Source organism: Hevea brasiliensis, chromosome 5, assembly GCF_030052815.1.
Source record: "Hevea brasiliensis isolate MT/VB/25A 57/8 chromosome 5, ASM3005281v1, whole genome shotgun sequence".
NCBI lineage: Eukaryota > Viridiplantae > Streptophyta > Magnoliopsida > Malpighiales > Euphorbiaceae > Hevea > Hevea brasiliensis.
Genome location: NC_079497.1, coordinates 105,199,664 through 105,212,080, shown reverse-complemented (window position 1 = coordinate 105,212,080; position 12,417 = coordinate 105,199,664). Strand labels below are relative to the sequence as shown.

Sequence of the window (12,417 nt, the reverse complement as noted above, 5' to 3'; positions counted from 1 at the left end):
CCTTTTATCCTTTATAGTTGTGGTGTAAAACTGCCAAACTGACTAATCCAAATAAATGTAAATTGAAATTAGTAGTTTTATATATTTAAATATTAATTATGATTTAAAAATAATTATAAATTAAATTTTTATATAGATTATTAATAAAATGTATAAAATTAAACTTATTTAGTTAATAATCACATGTAGAGTAATTTTATTTAAATTTTGGGACATTTTAAACATTAAGAATATTAAAAATTTTGAATAAGGTGATTTTTGCATATTAAATTTCCAGCCCTTAGAAAGCTTAATGAGGAAAATAGTTGGAGAGATAAGCTACATGTATCATATTTGGTCAAAAATTATTAAAGATTTTTAATAATAAATTAAAATTAGGGAATAAAAATAAAAATAATCTTAAAATTTGTTTGAGGCTTTAGACCAAAACCTCTCTGGATAATAACAGACTTGAAAGATTAAACACAGTCAAATATCTCAAAAAAGCAGACAGCTAAAGCTCCACCATTCTCCTCCAATGACAACTCTGCTTTTCCAATTAATCACTCTCCTAATCCTACTCCCTCTTCTCCAATCATATCCCCACACCTCAAAACCCACCAATATTCGTCTCCCCCTCCAAACTACCACCCTCTCCGTCACCGATTTTGGTGCCACCGGCGATGGCCTTCACTACGACACCCTCGCCATCCAATCCGCCATCGATGCCTGTCCCTCCACCTCCTGCCGCGTATTCTTCCCGCCTGGAACCTACTTGACCGCTACCATCCACCTCAAGTCCAACATCATTCTAGACATTCCAGAAGGTGCCACTTTATTAGGCGGCACGAAGATCGAGGACTATCCGAAGGAATTCGATAGATGGTATGTTGTCTTGGCGGAAAACGCGACTGATGTGGGGATTACTGGTGGCGGTGTGGTAGATGGGCAAGGGCTAAAGTTTGTGCAGAGATTTAATGAGGTGAAAAATGTGATGGTGAGTTGGAATCAGAGTGGGGCTTGTTTGGGAGATGAGTGTAGGCCGAGGCTTGTTGGATTTATTGGCTGTAGAAATGTTCGCGTTTGGAATATTAGGCTACAAGACCCTGCTTATTGGTGGTAAGTTCAGCTGGAAACTACTGCATTTTTCATTTCCCATGTTAATAAAGTTCAGTTCTTTCTCCGTACATTTTCCTCAATCAAAATCTGATCATTCCTACTAAAATTTGATTACTCATCTTGGATTAGAGCTAGGATGTCTTCTAATGGACCATAAATAACTTTTGGGTTGCAGCAAAATTCGAATAAATGATTGTTGAACATCTGATATAGGTTGGTGGATGCGATCTTGTTCTTGCTGACTTTTTTTTAAAGCTTATCAATATAGGTATAGATAGAGCGACACGGCTCCTTAAAACTGGTAGGACCCGCGAAAGGATATGGTGGTTCCCACTTATCGTGGAGGCCAGATTGTTTGAAGGACAAGTTCAAGTTTCCACGGCCAAGTGCCAGCTTGGAAAGGGACCATCATGTCTGGGCCTATAAGCATGCTTTGCCATTTTCTTTCGTTCTTTCATTCTTTAATTTTCTTATTATTATAATGGTGTTTATTAGTTTGAAAGAGAGTTATATTGCTGAGTCTTACAAGGAGATATGGGAATCCCTCTGCCTGTAATCTCTTCTCTTCTTAAAGTCAATTTCTTGGGAGGCCAATGCTACTTGCTTACTTGTGAAACTTGCAATTAAGAACCTTTCTTGCAGAGACTGCCTACCTTATGGTAGGCTGAGGGGTTAAAGAAAAAGGTTTTATGCAAATGGGATCTTGAGAAGGGAAGTTTGGAACCACTCTTTATCAGTTTTATTACCAATATTAAGTGTTTTTGGTTCCTTTTGCTTCTCTAGTAGAGGAACTATACATAGTTCTCTTTTGCTATATGCATAAATTGTGTGTGGTTGTGTGTGCATTCATTGTTGTTGATCTATAAAATATAGTATTGGAAACTATTTACAAAAATAAATAACATCAAGAATGATATCCAAGAAGCTATTGTAGTAGAAGAACTGAGAAGAGAGATGATAAACTTTGGGACAAACTAATCTTAAAATTTTTGAGGAAAATAAAAGATGCTTCACGTATTTCTTGATGGTAAGAGACAGAATATTTTATCATTGAGAAGTAGTAGGAAACAAATGGGTCAAGTGCTTAAATTATTGAAATTGGACAAGTCATATAATAAATTTTGACTGTTGTAAGGTCATGAATGATGCAGCTTGAATATTTTCTAAGGTGGTGTTTGAAAACAATAAAAATTAATTACTAAAAATTTAATAGCTAAATTTTAAGTGTTAGTGTTATCAAAGGCGAGCGAGGCGCCCAGGCGAGGCGCCAGGCGATGCGAGGCGCACCTCTGTCGCCTCGACTGGAACGCCTCGCTGGACTTTGGGGAGGCGACGCCTCAGGCTGGAGGGGCGAGAGGCGACGCAGGCGAGAGGCGACGCCTCTTCACAGCAACGGTAAGTTTTTTTTTTTTTTTTTTTAATTAAAAAAAAAATAAACCCACACCACTCCCTCAGCACAGCTGCTTTTCCTCAACCTCACGAAGACAACAGAGCATCGCAGACGCCTCAACCTCACGTCTCTTCCTCGACTTCACGATGACAGGGACAGATCAGATCATCAGGGTTCTTCCTTTCGAGAGTCAGGACAGGTACGCCACTACGCCCTCTCTCTTTTCTTCTTCTTCTTCTTCTTCTTCTTTCCTCGCTCCGATCTCTCTCTCTCACGAGTCACAACTTCTTCTTCTTTCTTTCAGAGATCGATCTCTCTCTCACTCTCACCACGTCTTTTTCTTTTTTACTTTCTCCCTCTCCACTTTTCTTCTTTCCTCCTGCGTAATGTTTTTTATTTTTCTTTTTTTTTTTCCCTCACCTCTCCTTCTCCTGCGTAATTATTTTTTTTCTTTTTAATATGTTTTTTTACTTATCAACTATTTAAAAGTGTATATATATATATATAAAATTTAAACAATTAAGGTTATGGCGCCTTGCTTCACAAAGGCCCTCGCCTCGCCTCTCGCCTCTCGCCTAAGGCCATAGAGTACTCTATCGCCTTAGTGTCGCCTTTCGCCTTGATAACACTTATGGATAAGATAAATGCTGAAAATTTTAAATTAAAAAGTTGTTTGGCATATGGTGAAAATAAAGTGATAAATCTAATAAATTAGTTATATATCTTATGACTTTTTGTCAAGGTTTCCAAACCCGGTTCGGTTTGAAAACCAGTGAAGGCAAGTGGTTAAAGGTTTAAGGATTAATCAAGAGGTTGAATTAGTATATTATTTATTCCGAGTACAATTAAATAAATATTAAATTTATTTCATGCAATTGATATATTTTTATAAATCAATATTAATATACTAATATTATATTAAATAAATTTATACATTGAATTAATAAATCTAATCATTTATAAATTAATTTTAGTTATTAGCTTGTATATTATAAATATGTCGTTTTAATATTTAATCAACTTCTCTAATTTACTCTTAAAGTCTAATTAATATTACTTAATTTTTGTAGACAATCTTTCAGGACGTCTTAAAATATAAAATATGGTCAAATTATACTTTTTCCCTATGGATGGTTGACATGGGTCCCTGACCAATGACAACCATGATAGAGTCGACTGATTTTACATTTTCAGATTTTTTTGGGGTAAGGACCGGCCATAGGCCCCATTCCCAGTTTTTCTGATTGAAAAGGATGGGCTGGGCCGGGTTTGACAACCACGCTCTTTTTAAGCTATGTACAATTTTAAGAGAATTTTAACTTAATTGAAAATTTTAAGTGATGTACATAAATATTATCAAACAAACTTACAATAAAAAAAAACAGTGCTTAAAATATTAATTTTAAGGGCTCATTTGTGTTATCAAACAGCTTCTAAATCTTTGGTCGTCCATTTAACCAGTCAAATGGTATAATTGAATCAATTGATAGATTTATATATTTACAAGATGGAATAACATAATTGAATTTCTTCACATGATTGCTGTTCCATCAGTGTGTCCCAATCTTCTTTTATATACATACATGCATATACACATACACACACATATTCAAATTTATATATACATGTTCCAGTTCCAGTTGGATATCTCTGATGAACAATTTGCGTTTTTGTAGCTTGCACGTGGTCCGTTGCCATAACACGTCCATTCATGATGTTTCCATATATGGTGACTTTAATACACCGAACAATGATGGGATGGACATAGAGGATTCAAATAATACTGTCATTACAAGATGCCACATTAATACAGGAGATGATGCCATCTGCCCAAAGACATATAATGGCCCCCTTTATAACTTGACTGCAACAAACTGTTGGATTCGAACAAAATCTTCAGCAATCAAGTTTGGGAGTGCTAGTTCATTTGATTTCAAGAATCTGGTATTTGACAATATCACTATAGTTGATTCTCACAGAGGGCTGGGACTGCAGATACGTGATGGAGGTAATATATTCTCTTTTCTGCAGGAACTTAATTTTTATGTAAACTCTTTACATATGAAGGATGGTAAGTTCAGGAATGCTACAAAAGTTCTATTGTTAGTGACTGGGTTAGGAAAACAATCAATGCATTAGTGCAATGAAAATTTTCAATGATAAGGTGATGTAGAACAAGGAGAACAAAGGGATCAAGAGAAACATATTCTCAAAATTCAAAAGAGAAGAAACAAATTTTCTAGATAAACTAATTCTCAAAAACTTTATTTAATTCTTAATAATAATTATAATAATCGAATTTGAAGATGTAGAGATCCTACACCCTATTTATAGAGTTTTACAACACTAATCACATTAGGATTAAGAATCCTAATTCCAAGTCTAATCAGGAATACTAAACAAACAAACAAACTTCCCAAATAAAGATAATAGGTACAGAATTCCAAAATAATAGAAGTACTACTTATATTTCCTAATAAAAGAAATTTAGACTTTTTAATTTTACAGTGAGTATAATTCCTAAGTATCCTAAGTTGATTTTTCTTCTAATACTGCATTATTCTCTCCTGATTGGAGCAAACTTGACCTCAAGTTATGAAGTGCAGAAGAATCAGTAATTTACTTTGGAGAACAAGTAACTTTATCTTCTTTAATGGTAGCAATAAGGTTGAAATGAAGAACTTCACACTTTCTATTGTATCACTGGAAACGTCTGAACATAGAAAATTAATCGCAATTATAGTTGAATGGCTCTTCAAATGACTAGGAGTTTTTGGAGTCTTGTCTCTCTCTCTCTTTTTTCTCTTGTTTTAATTCGGGCTTGACGTCACGAAACACGGCCAGGCCCTGTTCCCGACCTCCATAACACACCCCCAATGTGTTCTTCTCTGCCTGAACTTGGAACAGCTTCTTGGCGCGCACAACACATAAACTCACTTCTGATTTACAATTGAGCCATGCATACTTAATGACAGTGTCAGCATTTAGTGTTATGTTGAAACCTCAGCTATAAATTTCTTCAAGAGAGATCAGCACATGCAAAACTGTCTGATTACTTATTGTTCATCTTGTGCAGGAAATGTGAGCGACATCACTTTCTCAAACATAAACATTAGTACTAGATACTATGATCCATCATGGTGGGGGAGAGCAGAGCCTATTTATGTGACGACTTGCCCGCGGGACTCAAATGCAAAAGAGGGCTCTATATCTAATTTACTCTTCATTAACATAACAGCAACTTCTGAAAATGGCATCTTCTTATCAGGTTCTAAAGGTGGCTTATTAAGCAATCTGAGATTCATTAACATGAATCTCACCTACCGAAGATGGACAAAATATGCAGGTGGATTGGTAGACTACAGACCTGGTTGCCAGGGCTTAGTTAATCACAGTGCAGCTGGGATCATCATGGAACACATGGAAGGTTTCGAGATTGAGAATGTATATATGAGATGGTCAAATAATAAAAAAGAGCAGTGGGATACCCCACTGGATTTCAGGCCCTCAACTGTTAATAACATCTCATTTTTCAATTTCCATTCTGATTTGTATAAAGAATGAATTGGTCTGAGAAACCATGGGAGGAACTTCCATCTATGATTTTATTCTTGGATTAAAACCTGGATTTGAATTCTAGATTTTTCCACAACATATGGGACACGAGTCAGCATGATTATTTGAGGTCTTTTCATGTATAATAATGAACTTGTGATGCTTTGAATGGCTAACGGGATTTATCTCTATTCCTAGACCCATCTATTTACGAATGGCTGTTAGATGAGCAAGTTTGATTGCAAATTTCAGTTTCATGCTATATGATGATTGCGCTTGCTGGGAACAATTTTAGTTATGCGTTTTTGTTATTGACAAAGCAATTTTTGCAGCTAGGTACAGAACCAAACGAGTTCACTTTTGCTACGGTATTAACTTCTTGTACAGGTGCTTGTGTTTGAACTGGGAAGGCAAATCTACTCTCATAATATAATCAAGCACAGTCGTGTGGATTGCCACGATTTTGCTAAACTTATGGAAGAAATGTCTCTGATCGGATAAAAGCTGGTGCCATCATACTGTTGGGAGAATTTGTTCTTGTGGTGACTACTGGTAATTTATGAAGATTTTTAGTCGTGTTTGCTTGTCCCTGTGGAGAATGTGAAGGCTTGAGGAAGAGGTGTATTTTCAGTGGACTGAGAAAAAGAATGTGCAGCCTTATTTCAGAAACAACAATCCTCGCTACGCTCTTCTTTTCCTTGCCAACTATGCCAAGAAGATCCTTTATCCTCATGTGAAACAGTGAAAGTTGAAGCAGTTGTGTAGGACCGGAAACTGCTTATATGGTAGCACAATGGCCATCATCTCAGGTCTTGTCCTTCTTCCTTCTCAGAAGTTGATGCAGCAGCCTAAAAATTTTCAGCTATAAAGACAAAATGCTGTAAGTATGAAGACCTGAAGAATAATTTAAATAATGGTAAAGAGACAGTATTGGTCCTGGATTTAAGGCAAAAATGCATGGAATTTTCTTGGTTTGAAGGGAAAAGGTAGAGAATTATTACCCTTATTTGTAGCTCTCTGAATTCTGTTTATTTATAGAAGACGATTCTTTTTGACTGGGGATGGATGAAAGCAAATGGGTTGGCAGTCTCATTGCAGAATCTTTTCACCATAATAAGCAGACAAGTTGCAGTTTAGCCAAAAGAACCGAAACCCAATTCCTTTTTTTGAAATACAAACAAGGTGATAATTAAAATGAGAGATTATCCCATATTTGCAGTGTACATATACCTTTTAATGGAGAATTCACATTTTTATGGGTAATGCATATATATATATATATATATATATATATATATATATATATATATATATATATATATATTCTTTTAATATTAAAGATATACATAGATTGCATTGAAAAAAAGCACATTAAAGGATCCAGCTGGGATCTACAGGTTACATAGAATTAAGGTCAAACCCCAAACTCCAATTAGCTTAACCCACCACAGTCACAGATCAAAATTCTAGTTAGCAAAACCAAGGCTTAGGAAAAAGGGCTTTAACAAATTGCTCCAAGCCGAAAACAAGCAAAAGGCTACAGGCCTGAACACAATCTTAATTTTCCTGGATTTGATCCGTATTAGGAGAGAACTTGGCTGTCGCTGGAAGCAATGCTGCCGATCTCAACAGCCAAGCCTAATAGAGCAATTCAGGGAAGCAACAACAATCGATGAAGCACATGGGGATCTTTAACTAGCAACCTAAGCCTACAAACAGTGACATCCCAACCAAAAGCATCTATAGAAGAAAGCAAGCCGAGAAGAACCCTTGGACAACAGAGCAGAAAACACAATACCTTGGTGAAAAGCAAGAGTGAATCGGGAGGAACAGACAGGCATGAGGCGAAACTCTTTAGCTTTTCTGGCTATTGAGAGAATGGATACCTAGAAGGTGGCACCAGTAACGTCCCTAAGAGTTACCATGCAGCGAAAATGTTAATCCGTCTGTCGCGAAACTTTAAGACAACAGAGTGCTAAAAGCAGTCATCAAGAAGCTCCACCCCGACATGCAGCTAAAAAGATTCAAACAACGCTCTCACTAAACCATTAGGTCTGTCTTCGAAAACTTAAACCAGCCATTATTTATCAACAATCCCTACTTGGAGATACGAAGGGAGAGACTCACTCTCCAAGCAAAGGGTGAGGAAGGTCGTCCCCTACCCAGACAAGGTGGAGGAAAGCCGCAAGCTAACAGTAAGAGTGGACCATTTCCACAAAAGAAAAAAGCTAAAAATGAGAGAAAAAAAGAGCGGAATGTGAAAAAGTCTTTTGAGTTTCCTCAATAATATATTTTGTGGTAATTACTGATTGGGGACTGAATTGTAATAATTTTTAATATAGTCAATTTTGAAAATTGAATTATAACTTGGTCTTATTTGTGATTATCCCAATTTCATATTTGATTATTTAAAAAATTACTATTTAATTCTTTTAAATTAATTATTTAATTTTTTAATTTAAAAAATAAATTAATTATTTTTAATATTTTTATTCTTTTTACTTTTTAAATCTTTTAATCATTTCAGGCGTTAATTTCTCTCTTTTTTCTTATATACATTTAGTAACAATAAATTTAATTTAAATTAGAGTATATTCTATAGTTACTTTATTTTATTACAAAATAAAATTACTTTATTATTAAAAAAAAGGCAATTTAACAAAATTTTAGTAAAATAAAAAAAAGGCAATTTAACAAAATTGATACAGTTTTTTTCAAAAAAAAGTTGATTAAAAAAAATTTTATTAATCTAACAGAAAAAATTGCTATGAATACTGTATATTAGGCAATTAATTTTTTCAATTTAACGCAATTTGCTATAATGAATGGGTAATATGTTTCTATATTTTTCAATAAAATTTGTTATAGATAATTTATCTATTAACTTTTTTAAAAAATATTATATATGTTTTTCTTTTACATTAAAAACTTTATCTTTTCTATTAAATTAATAAATTTTGAAAATTAATAATTTATAAAAATTAATTTATAAAAATCATATAAGATGAAGCATAAATTTTATTAAATTATCTTATTTTCTTTAATAAAATAATTTTACTTTATAATAAAATAAGCTAATCATAAAATACACTAGAACAATAACTAAAGAGTAAATAGAATAAAAATATAAAAATTAATTAATATAATGTTTAAAATAAAAAAAATGAATAATTAATGTTGTTAAAAAAAAAAAAACTTAACAATAATTTTCCCTTCACTATTTCAGTATGATATAGTTTTCCAAACTCCTCAAAAATAGGATTGCGTTGAGCATATCCTTAACAAACTGTGATGATCAGAAATGACGTCTGCTATTGAACAAAACGACGCAGTTTTCATTGATAAGTTCCTTTGCAAAAAATAAGGTGTCTTTTATAGTTAGTTAGTTTTTGAAATACGTGCATCAAATAATTTTTAATTTATAATTATATTTATTTATATTAATAAATAAAATCTAATTTCATTAAAAATTTAAAATTTTTTTTATGTTAATTTAAATATTTTAATTTAAATAATTTAAGCCAAATTTTTAAAATTGAGTGTATTATTATATAAATGATCAAATTGCTCAAAACTTAAACAAAAATAATATATAAAAATATATATTTTAATCTATTTATAAATTTTCCCTTCATTCGCGTGTGTATTATATATAAATTATTTAAAAATTAACATGTAATTATGTCTACTTAATTAATTAATCTCTTTATATTTTTTTTATTGTGAGTTTATTAATTTTTACTTAATTTTAATATAAAAGTTTTATTATTAAATAAAATTATAATTAGCAAATCTAATTGAATTAGAGCAGGGTTAATTTTTTTTTTCACCCTTTATTAATGTAGATTTTTTTAAAAAAATTGTTAACTTAACTGCAATTTTGTAAGAATTAAAAATTTTAAATATCATAACTAATATATAAAAAATCCACTTAGTTTATAATTACTTCTCTAATTAAATTTAAAATTATTAATGTCAATATTTTACACAAAGGTTGGCTATATTTTGAAAATTTTTTTAGTGTAATTACATTTTTAAAAATTTAAATTTAATTAATTTTTATAATATTAAAATTTTTAATATAATAAATAAGGTTATTTTTATTCAGTCATAAGTTAAACAATTAATTAAAATACTTAAAAAAAGATTAAAGTTATATAAATCTTGAATATAGATCATTGATTAACCTTGATTTATAATTTCTTAAAATAATGAGGAAAAATTATATTCAGTTTTTTTTATATGTTATAAAATTTTAAGTAAATTTAAATTAAAATAGGATTATTTTTTATATTGATTTTTTTATTGCAAAAGTATGTACTAGTAGAATTTTATTTTTATAAAATACTTATATTTATTTAAAATACTAATATAAATTTTATGATTTCTATAAATAATATAAATTAATACGTTTCATATTAAATTATAATAATTTATAAGTTAGAATAATTTATTTACTTATTTAATATATTTTATAATATAATAACAATTTATAAGTTAATGTGTATATTAAAATATTTTTTATATTTATAAAATATGTTTATTTTTATTAATATATATATATATGTAAGATTATAATAAAAAAGACTTGTTAAGATAAGATATAATTATTTTTTTTTATATTAATTAATTTTATGATATTAAAATTTTTAATATTATAAATAATATATAAAATTATAGATAATTTTCTCTTCTTATTTTTACATTTATATATATTATAAATTTTAATTTTATTATTAAATTCTAACTTATCAATTCAAAAAATTTAATTATTAAAAAATAATAACAAAATTTAGGTAAACACTCGCAAAATCAAAGCTCAGTCTCCGCAAGACCTCCGCCCTTTCTGGACTCCTAGCCAATCTGCAGGCAAAAACCATGCCCTCTCCACAACCCTTCACGACGGCGTCTACCATGCTCCGCCAGCGCTTAGCATCCTCTCTCCGCACACGCGGAGGCGCTGCGGCGGGTTCCAGCCGGTGGACTTCTCCAGGCCACGAGGAGAGGCCCAAGGGTTACCTATTTAACCGGACCCCACCGCCACCTGGGCAGTCCCGCAAGTGGGAGGACTGGGAGCTCCCTTGCTACATCACCAGCTTCCTGACCATTGTGATTCTTGGTGTTGGGTTGAATGCCAAGCCCGATCTGTCCATCGAGACCTGGGCGCACGAGAAAGCCCTCGAACGCCTCGAGATGGAGAAACTTGGTCTCTCTGGTTCTGGAGAATCGGAATAGAATCATGATCTGGGGTATGACATGACTCTTTGGTTCCAGAAACTTTTGTGGATTTTTTGGGTGGTGAACTTTTTAACTGTTGTTGATAATATGTAGTTCAATAAGAGGATTTTTTTTTTTGACTTTGTTGACATTCTGTTTCTTATATGGAGCTTAATGACCGCAAATTTCTATTCAATTTGGATGTTATTGATGTTATAAGCTTTAACGAGTTTCAATTCAGTAGTATTTTTAAGGATTCTCTTATTCATTGGATGGATTTTTAAATTGGATGATTAATGAGCTTTGATTAGTTTGATAAAAGGGTCTTAAATTAAGAAATTAAGCTTCTCTTTGTGTAACTAATTTTATTGTTAAATTTGATGTTTGACTTATAATATTTCAGACATCTGATTTTTCTTCTGCGATTTTATTGGTGTCTTTTCTATGCGAATATGTAAGCTATTGTGTGATGAAGCGTTGTTTATATGTATTAATTTTAAATTTGACATTAAATTTGTTTCTAGTAGATGTTTCTATCTCAATGACTTTGAGTCAACGTAATGATTTTGGTGATCCTTAAGTGTTTTTTGGTTGTTTAGTGGCCTGAACTTGATTTATTTGAGCTTTGATCAGCTCACTTTCTCTGGAATTGTAATCTGGGAAGCTGCCTATGGATTGATTTTTGGGCTTCATTTTATGTGGGTTTTGGATTGTGATTGTGTTGTTGATGCTGTGTGGCTGAATAAGGTTTCTTGAATCTTGAACTTGTGCTTTTGATGAGCCTGGTTATTGTTTTGCACAACATGGCTTTTAGCAAGTTTAAATTGAATGTTTATAATTTTAATTTTTTGGATTGCGTTAAGAATCATAAGATTTTGGTTTTGGTTTACTAATGCTTGTTAGTGTATTTATTGGATGACCAAACTTTATGTAGTAAGTTCCAATATGATTAAAAAATATGTAAAAAATTTGGCTATGAATTGTAATTCTCTTGAGTCCTGGCATGTTTTTTGTGATATTAGTTTTCTAACTTGGATTATGGTAATGTTTGACTATACATGATGCAAGTAGAATTTTTCAGAAATTCTCTGTTATGATATTGTTGCATATCGGTTATTAATATCAAAAAATTGAAATAACCAAATCGAACTTAATCT

The 12,417-nt window shown here is 32.0% G+C and overlaps 2 protein-coding genes and 1 long non-coding RNA gene across 4 annotated transcripts; all 3 read left to right on the top strand.

The window, feature by feature from the left end:
• The first annotated feature begins 345 nt into the window (after window positions 1-345).
• Window positions 346-6,234, top strand: LOC110656673 (uncharacterized). Its single transcript, XM_021813897.2, has 3 exons — window positions 346-1,098; window positions 4,165-4,496; window positions 5,565-6,234. The coding sequence occupies exons 1-3, from the start codon at window positions 518-520 to the stop codon at window positions 6,050-6,052; spliced, it is 1,401 nt and encodes a 466-aa protein (XP_021669589.2). The 5' UTR covers window positions 346-517; the 3' UTR covers window positions 6,053-6,234.
• LOC131179955 (uncharacterized) lies at window positions 2,334-2,687 on the top strand. 2 transcript variants are annotated; one of them, XR_009148960.1, is made up of 2 exons: window positions 2,334-2,493; window positions 2,559-2,687. It is a non-coding gene; the product is annotated as an uncharacterized LOC131179955 (long non-coding RNA). The 2 variants fall into 2 exon arrangements; XR_009148959.1 differs by having other exon boundaries at window positions 2,554-2,687.
• Window positions 6,235-10,819: 4,585 nt separating the features above from the next.
• Window positions 10,820-11,506, top strand: LOC110636283 (uncharacterized). The gene has a single exon (XM_021785931.2). The coding sequence runs from the start codon at window positions 10,922-10,924 to the stop codon at window positions 11,276-11,278; it is 357 nt and encodes a 118-aa protein (XP_021641623.1). The 5' UTR covers window positions 10,820-10,921; the 3' UTR covers window positions 11,279-11,506.
• Window positions 11,507-12,417: the final 911 nt, after the last annotated feature.